Here is an 18565-nt window from a genome sequence, read left to right on the forward strand (position 1 = left end):
ATGCCTCTCAAAAGGTAATGTACCAGAGTTAAACAGTATTTTATTACTCTTTTTGTGTGTTAGGTAGTAAATTAGATTAGTAGTGTACTATTTATCATTAATAGGTTGGTTTTATTCATGTTTTGGGGGTATGATATTGGGGGTATTTTTGTCATTGGGGAACTGAACCCTGTTTTTCCTATATGTTCCTCTATTTGAGATATGAAAATTTACCTTACATTTTTTTTAACCTTACCTATTAGTATATCAAGGGATACAGGTAGTTCTGCTATAACGCGATAATTGTGTTCTTGTAAAATATCGTGTTATAGAAAATCGCGTAATAGAAATAACAGGGCTTATGGAGAAAATAGGGTTAGGTGCAGATTACTCGAAATCGAAAAAATTTAGTAGTTAGCCTAACACAAAGGATAGCACAGTCTAAATAAATGTTACATTCATATCTAATAATGAAATCATACAGTAAATGTAATACTTTACCTTGAAAAAATATGAATATAACTGATGGGGGAGAAGGGTGATTTTGAGTTGACTCTTCTCGGCTTCTTTCGATCATCACCGAGTCTCTCAATGACTTCGATATGTGATCTTTCTTCTATTGAGATACAAATACCACAAAACAAATGATATTTTGAAACCTAACCCATTCATATATCAAGGGATACCTGTAAATCGAACATCCAATTCAATATGAAAATACACTTTCCACAACAAAGAGACTTTCTCACCTGTGAGCCACCCTGAGAATTTTCTAAGGTGCCAATAATGATGGTGTGTCTGGGAGAGGCCTCATAGTCCAGTCCACGGTAGGTGCTAACCTGACCTGTCTCAGGCTCCACACTAAACAGCTGTGAATCCCCATTCACCATTATGTATGTTATCTGAAACATTGATGAATAAATTGTTTAATATATTATGTATTGGTGATCCCATAGACATGCACACACAACAGATCCTACAGGTGTATATCACATAATGCCAATGGGAGCTAAATATTCCAACTTGGCCACCAGGTAGTAGGTAGTAGGCAGCTATCAAACAGGGAGGTACTACCACCTGGGAAGATATTGGAAGCATAATGTATTGTCTAATGGTAGACCCTGTTGCCAATATAGTCTTTGAATTTTATTAAGAAAACAATAACGATACCAGCAAAGTGAACTTTTCTTTCCCAACATCTAGAGATCTAGAGTACAACTCTTGAATTATTGACCAAATAATTGTTTCAGCTAATATATTGACAAAACTAAATAGAAAAAAAAATCATCAGAGAACAAATCAGGATATTCAGAATAGGATGACATACTCAGTCTACTAGACAGCTAGTGGCTATTGACTGTTCTTATATCAGAGGGTAACGGCGATGCTTCAGTCGAGCAAAATTACCAACCAGTTCTTCTGTATTGAATGATTTAACCATTTTCTGTTCATTAGCCATTAAAAGTAGGCTGGAAAGGCGGTCATCACCCGTTGTTGTTCTCAGGTCATTTTTGATGCGTTTTAGCACTGAAAAAAATCCTACATTGCCTGTAGTAGTAACCGGAATGGCCAATAACATTCGAACTATAACAAACTGAGTACAGATGCTCCTCAACTTACGAACGAGTTATGTTCCTGATGATTGTTTGTAAGTCCAACTTTACTCTTGTAGATACCAAACATATTGTAAAAAATTAAAAGATTATGGATATTTAGTACAGCTATACCCTTTAATACAGCCTTAAAACCTAGCTCACTCTTCTCCTCTTAGGTAATGTTTGTTCTATCTGGAATTTTCTTAAAAAATAATCCAGTCTCATCCACATTAAACACCTGTTCTGGCAGGTAATGCCCCTCAGTGATGATGCTTGTATCTCTGAAATTTTGTAAGTTGAACGTTCTTAAGTAGAGGAGCACCTGTACTTCAGAAAAAGCAATCGGTAATGCATTTAGATTCTGGTACACATCAAATAGGTCCTCAGGCTTCTAATCTAAGAATACCTTCGCAGAATGCAGTTGTGAGGATAACATAACTGAATCAATGTGTGCTCTGTAATGTTTAGAAAACAAAGCAAGCTTTTCTTCATCAAGGAATTGTTTAGATTGAACATCAAAAGAGGAGATGGACTACAGAAGATCAATGTTATTGCTAAACTTCCGATCATATTCAGTTGTGCACCTGTCAATTACTGAGAAGTACAACTCTGACTTCAGTTGGTCTTTTAAGTGCTTCTCTGAAAATTCTCTAGATGTTTTGAACACTTACCAAGGGTGCTGTTTGACAGATAATCTTTCAAAGTATATGTTATTCATTGCACTCTTTTGTTACAAGCTGATCCTTCATGCTGTTGAGTGTTTGCCTCTGGAACAACTATGCCATATTCACTATCAGATCTAATTTTAACAAGGTTTGCTTTTGTGGCTGTAATGAGATCCACAGCTCGAACTATAGATATACTTCCTTCTTGAAGCTGCTCGGACAGAGAATTTGTTTGCAAGAACAGTTTTTCAAAAATAAAAAGGCAAACTACAGAACTCCAGGACTCCCATTTTTTTTTTCAGTCCAGAGGCTTCCGTAGATGCCTCATTACTGTACAGTACTCAGATAGAGAAGTTAGTAAGGCAAGAATGGCTTCATAACGAAGGTGAATTCTGCGAATACTTCTGTACCAATAGAACCATCTTGTTGTCACAGTTCTTTCTAGCTCTAATACCTCCTGTCCAAGCTCTTTTTGTGATTGAACATAAAGTTCATGCATTGTATTACTAATAGAGATGAAGTTATACAATGTGTGGATAGTTGAAAAGAACTCCAGATAATCTTGAAGGTTGTTGATACAGTGGATAAGCACCAGGTTGAATCTGTGTGCATAACAATGAATATAGGTTTATATTCAAATTAATCACTATCTTACAAGAATTCCAGCAATGTGAATTATATTCTCTCAAGTCAATTCATATGACAGATAAATAAATAACATTAGGTAACCGAGCTCCGGCCCAGCTGTCATAATAAATCAACTCCTCTCCAACTTCAAGTAAGGGTGATTGTGATTTAAAGCTTAAAGTTTTTATCTTATAAAATGTCACAGACTAAAGTTAGCAGAATATAAATTACATTGCTGGGATCCTTGCAAGACAGCGAATAATTTGAATGTAGAGATCATATATTTTGCACAAGAGATAACATTTTTAGTCTTATAAAGTACAGGTACATTTAAGTACTGAACAGTTTTTCAACTTGTGTTTTTGGGGTGATTTAGGGGATTTTTAAGAGTGTTTCTGACTTTATATTGCTTTTGGCTTTATGTGAGGACCCAGGAACATAACCCCACATAAGTTGTGAGTCTACTGTAAATAAATTTATCGCTATATATTGAAAAATGTCGATAATTTTGGTAGTCATGATAAATTTGAAATATTTCCTGCCCGATTTCCCTCGCAAAATATAAAATATTATCGCTATACATAAGAAAATGTCAATAATTTTGGTAGCCGTGATATAAAAAAATCGTTACTTAAAGTCCCTATACAGTATATCCTGACCCTACTGTACTGTACAAAACTACGTTTGGGTGCATAGTCCGGGAGAGGGGAGGAGGTTGTAGGAGGCAGAAGAGGAGGGAGGAAAGGACATTTCACCTCCCGTGCTCCCTTTACAACGATAGTAGGCAATTTCACCATAATTCCCATATAGGGCAGGCAGCAAGGCAGTGTCCCAGCTGGGCTGTTTGCTAAGGTGAGCGTCAAGGAGGCCAATGTCCCTGGTTGCCTTGACGCAGTATGTACACTAACTTGCATCATCTTTACTATTTTTATGCTTTCATTAATGCTTTTTATGTGCTTTTGTTATTGCTGTTTATATGCCTATAATTTCAAGTTTTAGTGAAGCTACTTTTAGGAGTGAAGCTAGTGATCTGAACAGAGGCTTCACTGTCACCTAGAGGGTTTACTGCACTTTAGGACATAATAGGCCTGGTGCTCCAAATTCCGGAAAAACCCTATCTAGTAACTCCCAGGTCCCAAGCATGCTTGATAAATGGTCCCATATATGTAATTTCTCTTCATAAAATGTATATTTCTATAACTGTAAAATATTAACTTACAATACTGTAGATACATAAGTGTGTAGATAAATTATCTCTATGTTTTTTCAACTACAAAACACATAAAATAACTTTTGTAGTTAATTTCCAGTCTAATTTTATCACTTGTCCTGAGGGCTCACCATTAAAGGCATAAAGTGATATTAATAGTAAAAAAATAAAAGCATTTACACTGCACATACAAGCTACATAGTACAGTTCAGTTGAGTCTGGACTTACGCGGTTTTGGTTTAAGCGTTTTGTCATTTACGCGGTGCCTTGCCAGAATCGAAATGCTTGATTTACCCGGCAAATTCGGTAATTTACGCAGGAAGCGGCGAGGGCAGGATGCGCACAAGGTCGCCCAGTCATCAAAACATTCCCGAGTTCTTCACCCGTCACCCACCACAGCCGGCCCAAGTCAGTGATAGTGAGCATATGGACTTATATGGACTTTGAGGGGTTTGAAAAAGAGGCCCTGCAAGCCTCTGTGGTGGATAGTGATACAATTGATACAAGTGGTACAGGTGAGGGCCAATAATCTGCCCTCTGCCTCGGAACCAACCCCCCATCCCCGTGTCCCAGCCATCTTTTCTACTAATGTAAGTGTTAAAAAACTTAATATTATTGATATTTCTCTTAATTATTAATTGTGTGTGCATGCCATCATAAAATTAAGATGTTATTTTGACTACAAGGTACGTATTGTGTCGGAAACAGTGGAGTTTGGGGGTCGGCCCAGTCTCTATTTCAATTAATCCCATATGTTCTGTTATTTCATTTACGCGTTTCTCGTTTTACGCGGTACTCCACGGGTTCAATTGACTGCGTAAATGAAGACCCAACTGTACTTGTAAATAGTAAATTCATCCAAGGATCAGGAATTAATACATTCAATACTGATATAAAATTTATTCTGCTGCATGATGAAGAAATAATTTCTTACCTCTGGTTTGGTGTCTGGGTCAGTAGCTACGACGGTGGTGAGCAGAGCATCAGGAAGATTTTCTGGTACAGTAGCCTCATACACCTGCTGAGAGAATACCGGTGGCTCATCCCCCATATCACTAACTAATACAGTCACTGTAGCAGTGGAGAGCCGTGGATCAGGGGCCCCATCTTTGGCAGTCACCACTAATAAGTGCACCTGGTGGATAAGTATTACCTAAGTTATTAAAAATTATTAGCATAATGTTTAAGATGTAATCATTAACACTGCTTAATGCTTTCTACATATTCAATTGCATCAAGCTAAACATAATTCAAACCAACTCTATATCACATCCATGACTATTGCAGTCTCTAGTTTCAGTGCAAACTAATTAATGAGCTTATTTCTGTATCATGGTGGAATAGTTGAATTATTATCATGGACTGTGACTGCCTGATGAGGCTAGCTCAGCTTTTGATTGTAGCTGCCTGTTGGATGTTTCAGCTGTGATTATTGAACATTTTGGCCATGTTCATATTTTGGAGCTATATAATGAATAATTTTACTTCTAATATGAGGATACAGGGTAATGTTTTTTTTTTTTTTTTGCTTTTTTCTGACATTTGAATAGTGTTGGCTAATTTTCATAGCATAAAATGAGGAAACTATAAATACCTGAACTGTACAGGTACTTCATTTTAATGTTTCTACATATTTTTTACTCCAGCTATATTAAAATAAAACATTTATACAATATGTGGAAACATGATTTTGTCATCATAAAAAGAAGTAAAAATGGACCAGCTACCATTTTCATACTTTATTCACACCTGACACTCATTGGGAATGCAGCTTATAAACAATATATGTGTCCAAAGGATTAAACATGAATGAACTCCTGACCCATGTTGTCACCCCAAGCTGCATAATTACAGCAAATACAGTACAGTACTTCATATTATTACAGGTGCATTAATATTTAGATACCATATTTCCTAAACTTTGCTTCTGATATGTGATTTTCATCGCTTAATGCTTTACTGTATACTGTCATGATGTAATGATGACGGTCGTGCATGTTAGTTAACGTAAAATCAGACGATTCATATTACATTAAATAGCCCACAAAATATGTAGCTATGCCTTCTTTATTGAGTCCCCCGACTGAGGCGTCCATTTTCTCATCACTTCAGAATGTCTGAGTCCTCCGTTTTCCCTCAATCTTAGAGTGCACCTGAGACTTCATTTTTCCTTATGAAATTGCAACTGTGGTTGTACAGTATTACCCCGCTTTACACGGTTTCACTTTCCGCGATTTCTCATTTACGCGGTACCTTGCCAGAACCGGACTTTCACTTTCCGCGGTGCATCTACTCATATACGCGGTGAAGTTTAATTTTTTTTTTTTTTTAGCTCATAAAATTCATACAAATTACCCAGCCAGAATATAATTTACATTGCTGGAATTCTTACAATATGATGATCATTTTGAATATAAACATCATGGATTTTGCATTAGACATACAAATTTTAGATCTAATGTAATAATTTGGTTTACACAAAGCAAATGTTTTATCGTTTGTGCAAAATATATGAAGTTTACATTTAAAATGTTCCCTGACCTGCAAGGAATCCAGAATGTCAATTATATTATCCTAACTTTAGTCTGAGTTATTATTTATTACTAAAAATGTAAATATACTATTTTCTCCCAATCGTTTCTCTGGTAGGGAGGGAAGGTGGGGGGTGGGGGGTAGGGAGGGAGGGACCAACCCAGCTAGGGCGGAGGTGGGGTATTTTGATTGACAGATAGTGTCCTTGAAGAATATTTCTTTGTTTATTTACTGAAGATATTTGTTTTAGCTCATAAAATTCATACAAATTACCAGGCCAGAATATAATTTACATTGCTGGAATTCTTACAACATGATGATCATTTTGAATATAAACATCATGGATTTTGCATTAGATATACAAATTTTAGATCTACAGTAATGTAATAATTTGGTTTACACAAAGCAAATATTTTATCTTTTGTGCAAAATATATGAAGTTTACATTCAAAATATTCCCTGACGTGCAAGGAATCCAGAAATGTCAATTATATTATCCTAACTTTAGTCTGAGGTATTATTTATTACTAAACGTTAAAATCTAGTGTTTTCACCCAAACATTTCTCAGAGGTAGGAGCTAGTGAGCTGGGAAGAGGGGGGGGGGATTTGAGTCCATTATTTGAATGGACATTAACCTGGCGACTGTATTTCTCTTAAATATTAATTGTGTGAGAATACCATCATAAAATTAAGATGTTATTTTTACTACAACATAGGTACAGTATTGTGTCGGGAAAAGTGGAGTTTGGGGGTCGGGCCAGTCTCTATTGGAATTAATCCCATATGTTCTGTTGTTCACTTTACCCGGATTTCACTTTCCGCGGTACCCTGTGGGTTCAATTGACCGCGTAAATTGGGGTACTACTGTATATGTTAAGGCAACTTAGACATGTCTGATTACAGTTGGAACATTCAAGATCCACTGTGAGTGATGTTGAAAGCTTCAATTGTCTTTATTGTTAGTAAAACTAGTCTAGTAAGTGAGTGTCGAGTCTGCCAGTATGAGTGGCTTGTCCTTATATCGTCCTTGGGGATAACCAGGAGTTTCTAAGTACTACTGAAATTGGATAATTTTGATGCCCAAACATCAGAGAATCTGATGTTTGTAGTTTAGCTAGTGTCAGTTGTCTATTTAGGATAGCCAGTAATCTCCTGAAAAGATTCTGTCAAACTCAAAATCACCAAGACTTAACGGCTCCCCAGGAAGAATTCCTCGGCTGTGGTTTGCTGTTTCCGGTAAGTAGAGTTGTTAGTGTGTGTATTTAACGTCCATTTCACTTTTTCCTGACAAACTCAATCTCTGATTAGTTTATAAAAATAGACATAAGAAATTCACCTGACCCATGACACTGAATTTCATAGTTGAATGTACAGCGACTGAGTTGAATAGAATTTCTGTCGTTGGTGAGATTAGCCTTTCTGGTATGCATGCATGGGCCGGAACTGCCCCAGGCCTGTATATAAACGAATGCACGAGGAAGACTCACACGCTCGTGACTCTTCCTCAACGCATCTCCAGGTATGTGAATGATTGTTTCCCATCAGTTTAACTCGAGTCGATTTTGTGAATATCGGTGTTCATGTTTTAACATAGTGAAATAATCATGTGCCAAGTAATCCAAGTAAATTAAGTGTCATCTGTATTGTTGCCAGATGTATAGTTATGTGTAGTTGAGTTAGACATTTACACGCTCGTGACTCTTCCTCAACGCATCTCCAGTCACTGTCTGTTTTGTCACCACTACCGAGGTTCGGTAGCCGCCTATGGGCAAGATGGTCCTTGAAGGATGTCTTTAATATGGCGAGATTAGAATAGGAGGACAGGAACACCCAGGGAACACCGTGTTAAGACACTGCACCGAGTCTACCCCTGGGCACTACTAGCGAACGAGCTTTGGCTGTTTGTGTCGTAAACAACCCCGCGACCAGTGTACTCAGTCTTGTCTGGTTCATTGATCTTGGTTATACGTATTGAACAGTGTTGGTATCCATGATTAGGGATAATTAGCAGACATAGTTATCCCAGGTTATTTGTGTTATGTGTTATGTGTTGTGAGTGCCATGTTGTTCATTTAAAAATAACATGATGTGCTAAATAATAACTTAATTTGGGATATTGTCAAGTGATTAATTTTTATCTCTTGTGCAAAATACATGACGTTTATATTAAAATTATTCACTTTTACAAGGATTCCAGCAACACCGGGCAGATGGGAGAGAGAGAGGGTGCGAGGGGGCGTGGGGGGAGGGGAAGTAGTACGTTTGACAGTTGGCACAGGCCCAGATCTAACGCGTGTATATTTCTCAGTTCTTAAGTGACTAAGCTTCTCTCTTATAAAAAGCCAGTGAAATGACCTGGGTGAATATAATTAACATTGCTGGGATTCTTGTAACATACTGATTAATTTGAATATAAACATGCTATAATTTGCACTAGACAAAACAATTTTAGTACCGTAATCAAATTAGTACATGTGCACTCCAGCTTTGCACTAAGGTCATTTATTTCTATTACGTTTCTTTTAGTATGGTGTGTGCATGTAAATGGATGAAAATAAATGAAGAAATCTATGTAAATCTACCCAAAAATACAGTTGAAAAACTTTTTTTCTAAAATGTACTACAGTACTGTACACTAATGTACAAAATTTTTTATCTCTTGAGCAAAATATATGACGTTTATATTCAAATTATTGGCTGTCTTGCAAGGATTCCAGCAATGCAAATTATAATCTAACTTTAGTCTGAGATATTATATAAGATAAAAACTGTAAGCCTAAAACCCTGGCTGGGGCGAGGGAGGGAGGGACGGAGGGACGGACAGAGCCAGCCAGCCAGCGAGGGGGGTGGGGGGTTGGGGTGATATGTTTCAAAGTTTGAGCCGAAGGTCTCTGTGTGTTTATTTAACAGTCCTACTAAGCTTCTCTCATTTTAAAATGCCAGTGATGTGACCTAGGAGAATATATTTAACATAGCTGAGATTCTTGTAAGATACTGATTTATTTGAATATAAACATGTAATTCACACTAGATATAACAATTTTAGTACTGTAATCAAATTAGTACATGTACACTCCAGCTTTGCACTAAGGTCATTTATTTATCTTACGTTTCTTTTAGTATGGTGTGTGCATGTAAATGGATGAAAATAAATGAAGAAATTTATGTAAATCTACCCAAAAATACAGTTGAAAAACTTTTTTATAAAATGTACTACAGTATTGTACACTAATGTACTACATTTTTTATATCTAGAGCAAAATTTATGACGCTTATATTTAAATTAATCTCTGTCTTGCGAGGATTTCAGCAATGCAAATTATATTATCCTAACTTTAGTCTGAGATTTGATATAAAATAAACATAAAGAAATCACCAATCTTTTGTCTGGGAACACAGGGAGGGAGGTAGCCAGCTGAGCGTGAGGTGAGGTGACAGAGTGTCTTTATTTATTTGAGATAAGATTTGACAGTTGGCGCTGAAGGCCTGCCTGCGTGTTTATTTATCATTACTTAAGAGTGACGCTCTTCTCATAATTTGCCACCCATACGACCTGGGTGAATATAACTTACATAGCTTGGATTCTTGTAAGATAGTAAATTATTTGAATACCTGTATAAACAAGCTATATTTGCAATAGACATAACAATTTTAGTACCGTAATCATTTAGTACATGTACAATACAGGTTTGCACTTAGGTCCATTGTTACTGTACAATATTGACTAAATTCACTAGATAACGTATGCCTGGCCGCACAATCTATAAGAATACGCGATGCATACATGACTGTGCCCGCTCTAGGTCCATTTCGGTTCGCTTGTTCCCATTATTTGAATGTTTTTTTTCAATTTAAATTTTAATTGTTTATTCCTTGATAGAGGAAGCGAGATCCTAGTGCTGTCACTTGGTACCCCTGTACCATAACACCAGAAGCAACTGGCCAGTGTCACAAGTATATACAGTACAGTACAGTCATCCCTTGGTTATCGAGCCTAATTGGGACCCCGCCGATAACGAACGTACAGAATCTATGGGATTTATTCCAATTGGTTCAGGCACCCAAGACCCAACCCCAAGTTTCCCATTTTACGACCATTTAGACCCACTAAATATATATATAATGTTATGGTAAATATCATAAACACACATAGGCATGGCTAGGTTTATTACAAAGTGATGAAAAGGGTATGCTTAATACTGTAGTCCACAAAACATGTAGCTATGCTTTTTTATTTGGTCCCCCATCATACGAGTCTGTTTTCTCTCACATCAGGACGCCTGAGTCCTCCGTTTTCTCTCTTAATCTTAGAGTGCACCAGAAACTTTACTATTTTTAGTAATGCCACAGAATTTTAAATTGCAACCCCAATTGCAACTGGGGTTGCAATTGTTGAGGCAACTAGATATGTCTGATTACAGCAAATGTGTTATTGTCAATTTGTAGGTGAAAGATTTTATCCTCAATAGATGTAGGTTAACATTACACCTGGAGGCAAATGCTTAAAAAAAGCCTAAGGAAGGAAGCATATTTCTTTAACACATAATATCTGACCAGTATGGGGAAGGATCATCGTGTCTCCGTCGTCAGGGGGTCATGGAGGGGGGGAGGCACAGAGGTATATGCGATCGGACGTTGTTCGGTCCGAAGTTAACCGGCGCATGACTGTATGTATATATATATATATATATACTGTAGTTGTGTGTCGTCAAAAAGTGGAGTTTGGGGGTCGGCCCGGTCTCTATTTCAATTAATCCCATATGTTATGTTGTTCACTTTACACGTTTCTCACTTTCCGCGGTACCCTGTGGGTTGAATTAACCTCGTAAAGTGAGGGTTGACTATACACGCGTTAGACCTGGGCCTGTGCCAACTGTCAAACGTACTACCTCCCCTCCCCCCAAGCCCCCTCGCTCGTTCCCTCCCTCTCTCTCCCCCATCTGCCCGGCATTGCTGGAATCCTTGTAAAACAGTGAATAATTTTAATATAAACGTCATGTATTTTGCACGAGATAAAAATTAAATACCTGTATCACATTACAGTAGTGATTTAAGAGTAAAAGTGTATGTGTACGTATATAGTATTCCACATACACGTAAGTATAAATAAAAAGTTTATGTGATGATCGGACAACGTCCATTTCGGTTAACATCACGTTTCCAAGAACGTATCTAGGACGTTAACCGGCGCATGACTGTGTGTGTATATATATATACAGTTGTACCCCACTTAACGCGGTCAATTGAACCCAGAGGGTCCCGCGTTAAGTGAAATCAGAGTTAAGTGAACAACAGAACATATGGGATTAATTCCAATAGAAACCGGCCCGACCCCCAAACTCCACTTTTTGAAGGCACATACCTATGTTGTAGTAAAAATAACATCTTAATTTTATGATGGTACATGCACACAATTAATACTTAAGAGAAATAGAGAAATACAGTCGCCAAGTTAATGTCCATTCAAATAATGGACTCAACTCCCTCCCCCTCTCACACTACACTGCCGGCTCTTCCCTCTCAGAGAAATTTTTGGGGGAAAACCACTACATTTTAATAAATAATATCCTCAAACTAAAGTTAGGATAATACAATTGACATTGCTGGATTCCTTGTAAGACCAGGAATATTTTGAATATAAATGTCATATATTTTGCACAAAAGATAACATAGTTACTTAGAGAAAATTTTTTATCTAAAATTTGTATGTTTAATGCAAAATATATGATGTTTATATTCAAAATGATCACCAAATTATAAGAATTCCAGCAATGTAAATTATATTCTGACCGGGTAATTTGTATGAATTTTATGAGCTAAAACAAATATCTTCAGTTAATAAAAAAAAAAATAATCTTCACACACTATCTGTCAATCAAAGTACCCCACCTTGCCTCCCCCCCTCTTCCAACCGCGCGGTCAGTCCCAACCCTCCCCCCCACCCCCACCAATCCTCCCTTCCAGAGTTTTTAACATTTAGTATTAAATAATACCTCAGATTAAAGTTAGGATAATATAATTGACATTGCTGGATTCCTTGTAAGACCAGGAATATTTTGAATATAAATGTCATATATTTTGCACAAAAGATAACATAGTTAATTTGAGAAAAATTTTTATCTAAAATTTGTATGTCTAATGCAAAATATATGATGTTTATATTCAAAATGATCATCAAATTATAAGAATTCCAGCAATGTAAATTATATTCAGACCAGGTAATTTGTATGAATTTTATGAGCTAAAACAAATATCTTCAGTTAATAAAAAAAAAAAATAATTCTTCACGGGGTAACAGATGGTCGGTCGGTCCCTCCCTCCCCCCCACCAACCGTCCCAAGGAGATGTGTGGGATAACCACTAAATTTTAATAAATAATACCTCAAACTAAAGTTAGGATAATATAATTGACATTGCTGGATTCCTTGTAAGACCAGGAATATTTTGAATATAAATGTCATATATTTTGCACAAAAGATAACATAGTTACTCTGAGAAAATTTTTTATCTAAAATTTGTATGTCTAATGCAAAATATATGATGTTTATATTCAAAATGATCACCAAATTATAAGAATTCCAGCAATGTAAATTATATTCTGGCCGGGTAATTTGTATGAATTTTATGAGCTAAAACAGGCAGTCAGGCAGGGTGGCGGGTGGGGCAAATCTAAAAATAGCGTCTCGAGCCGGACACTCACCGCGTATATGTGGAAAAAATCCGTGTTAAGTGAAAGTTCACACACACACACACACACACAGTAGTACCCCGATTTACGCAGTCAATTGAACCCACAGGGTACCGCGGAAAGTGAAAACCGCGTAAAGTGAACAACAGAACATATGGGATTAATTCCAATAGAGACTGGCCCAACCCCCAAACTCCACTTTTTGACGACACAAAACTATGTTGTAGTAAAAATATTATCTTAACTTTATGATGGTATGCACACACAATTAATATAGAAGAGGTTAGGTTAGGAAAAATAAAGGTTAGGTTTAACACTTACGCTATTAGAAGATATGGGTCGGCATACGGGGATGGAGGCTGGTGCCGAGGCAGAGTGCAGATTACTGGCCCTCATGTGAATCACCATCACTAGGTGAATCACCATCACTATCCGCCATAGTTGTCAGGGCCTCCCTGACAAATCCCTCAAAGTCACCTTCACTGTCACTATCACTGGCTCTGGCTGGCTGTGGTGGGTTGCGGGCGAAGAACTCGGTAATGCTTTTTTGACGGCTAGTGTTGATGTTGTCTTGTTACACCTTGATGTACGGCTCCATAGCCCGCACCAGCCGGGTATGGAAGACTTCATAGCGGTCATCATCATGGTTGTTGGAAAGGAAGAGCTTCAATTTATCTGCACACTCGATGGCACTCTTAACATTACTATGCGCTAACTTGTGTTCTTCTGGGGTTGACACACCACCTGCCTCTTCACTGACGTAATCATCTTCCAACATCTCATGGGCAGTCATTTCAGGATCTCTGATCACCTCCAGGATGTCTTCGTTGGTGGTCTCGGAGTAACCTTGAGCTGTAATACTGTGCACAGCTTCTCTTGCAAGGTCCAATGCCACTGTAACAGACTGAACCTCACCAGTCACAGGTTGACTCCGCCTCTCACCTGGGATACCATGCAACATATGCCTCCATGCGTGACGAATCGTAGCTACAGACAGCTGATCCCATGCCTCCACCAAGAAGTCCACAGCTTGTTTGACGTTAAATTTTTTTCAAAACTGTTTGACGAGAATTTCTTGATTCACCACCTGTTGTTCCATGTCCTCGTCCTCGTCGCTTTTGCTCTCGCTATCGGTGTCACCCAGCTTACGCAACTCATCCTTGGTGTTGGTACAGTCGTTTAGGAGCTTAAACTTCTTTGCAGAGTATGTAGCTTTCACATTGCATATCAACTCCTGGTCCATGGGCTGGATTAATGACTTAGTGTTGGGAGGAAGGAAGACCACTTTTACGTTGGGGTGACGATCCATAAGTAGTGGCGAGTGTCCTGGTGTGTTGTCAAGGAGCAACAGAATGTTGAATGGAACATTCTGTTGCTCGCAGAATTTCTTCACGTCAGGAACGAAACAGTCATCAAACCAGGAGAGTGACAGAGCAGAGAACATCCACGCCTTACTTGAGGTCAGCCAGTGGACATTAATCTTGCTCATGTCCACGTTCTTGTAGGCGTGCGGCTTGCGGGCTGTGTGGGTCACCGATAACTTGAGTTTACAGGTACCGGAGGCATTGGTGGTAAACAGGACGGTGATGCGCTCCTTCTGCAACTTCCGGCCCCGAATCTTGCTGGCAGACTGGACAACGAAGGTCTTGGTAGGCAGCTTTTTCCAAAATAGACCGGATTCGTCCATGTTGAACACCTGGTCGTCGGTGTACTGTCCTTCCTCCATAACCTCACGTAAGAACGGAGGAAAATCTCTAGCCGCCACACGGTCAGCACTCACTTCTTCACCACCAATGTTGATGTTGGTGATCTTGTTCTTCTTCTTAAACCTATGCAGCCAACCAGAGGAAGCATTGAAGGGTTTGGGCTCTGCAATGCCCATCTTACATGACACTGCTGCGTACCGTTCACGGGCGTACTCTTGAACGGATCGCGTGTCCACCGCCATGTTGCGTCGCGCCTGACGAATCAAGTAACTCACCAGCAAATTTTCAACCTTTAGCAGCACCTTGTTCTGGCAATACTTGATCATTGAAGCACCTGCAGACTTTGTGATTCTCATGTGTTCTTTGATCTTGGCTGCATCCTTCTTAATAGTACGAATCGTAGATTCGTTGACTCCATGCTGGCTTGCGAGATCAGCTTGACGTGTTCCTTTCTCCAAATCTTGAATGATCTTCAATTTCACTTCGTATCTTAGGGAATGTGATATCTTCTTTGACTGAGGGCGGCTGGGTCCAGGTAAGGCAAGGTTTCTCTCTGGGGGCGTTGGTCCAGCGGAAGCCATTTTACAGAACAATGGATGCACGTTTACACGGTGTGGCCTGGAGGGATGAAACTGACGTGGCTAGGTCAAGCGTCGTCCTTCCTCCCTCCCTCCCGCGGGTGGACACGTCATATTGCTTTAAACCAATCACAGCGAGCAGTGGAGGGAGGTAAGGATATATGGCCCAATCACAGTACGATACGTCATATGACGTCACTGATAACGCAACAGAGACATCCACTGCGCAACCTTACCGCTTGTGGGCCGTGGGTTCGAATCCTGGCGGGTTGAGGTGTTGATTGTATGTAGAAGTCCGCGTGCTTTATTGGGCTAATGAAATATATATGGATCCTCGTGTTTCGAAGCCGGATTTGGTAAAACGTTACTCTGACCACCTAAGTGATACGGGTGGTCCCCATTAGAGGTTCACGGTGCCATAAGCTCGTTGAACAGGCCTTGTGTGAAATATAACAAAGTCTAGGACTGCTTTTAGTATCCTGGTGGTCCAGCGGTTAGCGTTCCCCGGTCACAGTCATAGGCTTGTGGTCCATGGGTTCGAATCCTGGCGGGTTGAGGTGTTGATTGTATGTAGAAGTCCGCGTGCTTTATTGGGCTAATGAAATATATATATATATATATATATATATATATATATATATATATATATATATATATATATATATATATATATATATATATATATATATATATATATATATATATATTAGTTTTACAGTTTCCTTCGCGATTTACATTTGGCAGAGTACCTGCCAGAACCGGACTTTCACTTCTGCAATGCATCTACTCATATACGCGTGAAGTATAATTTTTTTTTTATTTAGCTCATAAAATTCATACAAATTACCCGACCAGAATATAATTTACATTGCTGGAATTCTTACAATATGATGATCATTTTGAATATAAACATCATGGATTTTGCATTAGACATAAAATTTTAGATCTAATGTAATAATTTGGTTTACACAAAGCAATATTTTATCCTTTGTGCAAAATATATGAAGTTTACATTCAAAATATTCCCTGACCTGCAAGGAATCCAGAAATGTCAATTATATTATCCTAACTTTAGTCTGAGTTATTATTTATTACTAAAAATGTAAATATACTATTTTCTCCCAAAGCTTCTCTAGTAGGGAGGGACCGAGCCGACCATCTGGCGCATTGGAAGAGTGGGGAGGCAAGGTGGAATGTAATGAGACAAATCTCACAAGAAGAAGATTACATATAGGTAGAATATTGATAGTATAAGAGTATAAAAGAGAGGAAGACTTTGGTAGCGTGGCCGTGATAGATATTTACACTTATCGTATCTTATATGTCAATACACATCTATTACGTCTTAAGGGCGACTTCTCAAACACCGCTTCGTTACAACTCTTTATTAATTACGAACATGACATGGACACATTAATAACACCTTCTATTGAAGTTACTAGGACATTATATTTACGTTACTAGGACATCATATTACGTTACTAGACACTGATTCTCGGACACGAACATGAAATGAATACACTTCCCACGTAAGTAACTCATCCCATGGAAAGCTCTGACAAAAACTCACGTGACCTAGGGGAGGCCTAGCAGGTGGTCCTGGGTTGTCTCTATGGGAGACTGCTTAGCTGGGCACCGGTGTGTCGAGGGCAACTCGCTCCCGACCGGAGGCGACCGGAGGCGGCTTGCCTCCGGCCCCTGACTTCTCTCGAGCAGGACTGGGGACGTGGTAGCTGGCCCTTCTTGGTTACAAGACACACTCTCTCTCTGTCTCTCTCTGGGGAGGGAGGACTAGGACGTCCTATATATTGGGAGGCGAGCCGTCAGGTTGAGCTGATCGGGGGGGCGGCGAAGGGTCTCCTTACATTTGCCCTCGCTAATGTAGGGTCAGGTCTGGACTTTTTCAGAGACAATAAGTTGTATATTCTGGAGAAATCTTCAGATGGGGCCGTGTGACATGAGAGGCCCTGGTTGATTTGTGGCCCCTTGACTTGAGCTCGAGGGTTACATTTGACCTGGCTAATGTGAGGTCAGGTTTGGACTTCTTCTGCGGTGTAGGTTATTGTGTATATTGGGAGAGAGTCGGCCGGTGCCTTCTTACATGTTTGTTGGGGCCGTGTGACATGGGAAGGGGAGCTAGTTGATTTGTAACACCCTTGAGCAGCCGCAAGGGACAGCCCTTACACTTGACCCCCCTAATGTCGGGTCAAGTCTGGACTGTTTCTGAGATGTAAGCTGTGGTCTGACAACCCATCACTACAGTGGGGTACTTTGATTGACAGATAGTGTGTGAAGAATATATATTTTTTTATTAACTGAAGATATTTGTTTTAGCTCATAAAATTCATACAAATTACCCGGCCAGAATATAATTTACATTGCTGGAATTCTTACAATTTGATGATCATTTTGAATATAAACATCATAGATTTTGCATTAGACATACAAATTTTAGATCTACTTTAAGTATTTTGTTTACTCTGAGTAAATATGTTATCTTTTGTGCAAAATATATGACATTTATATTCAAAATATTTCTGGTCTTACAAGGAATCCAGCAATGTCAATTATATTATCCTAACTTTAGTTTGAGGTATTATTTATTACTAAAAAGGTAAATATTCTGGTTTTCCCACACATCTGGTAGGGAGGGTTGGTGGGGGGTGGGGGGGGAGGGAGGGACCGACCGACCATCTGGCACAGTGTGAAGAATATTTTTTTTTTTATTAACTGAAGATATTTGTTTTAGCTCATAAAATTCATACAAATTACCCGGCCAGAATATAATTTACATTGCTGGAATTCTTACAATTTGATGATCATTTTGAATATAAACATCATAGATTTTGCATTAGACATACAAATTTTAGATATAATGTTTACTCTGAGTAAATATGTTATCTTTTGTGCAAAATATATGACATTTATATTCAAAATATTCCTGGTCTTACAAGGAATCCAGCAATGTCAATTATATTATCCTT

General features: G+C 38.6%; 1 protein-coding gene across 1 annotated transcript; it reads right to left on the bottom strand.

Moving 5' to 3' along the window:
• Window positions 1-728: 728 nt before the first annotated feature.
• Window positions 729-5232, bottom strand: LOC121855356 (cadherin-99C-like; the record flags this gene model as incomplete). Its single annotated transcript, XM_042350251.1, has 2 exons — window positions 5011-5232; window positions 729-881 (listed from the first exon to the last, which is right to left on the bottom strand). Coding segments are annotated over exons 1-2 (270 nt in total), but the record flags the coding sequence as incomplete, so codon positions are not given.
• Between the last annotated feature and the right edge of the window lie 13333 nt (window positions 5233-18565).

The sequence above is a fragment of the Homarus americanus genome, unplaced genomic scaffold (assembly GCF_018991925.1).
Source record: "Homarus americanus isolate GMGI-L3 unplaced genomic scaffold, GMGI_Hamer_2.0 scaffold14614, whole genome shotgun sequence".
Classification (NCBI taxonomy): domain Eukaryota; kingdom Metazoa; phylum Arthropoda; class Malacostraca; order Decapoda; family Nephropidae; genus Homarus; species Homarus americanus.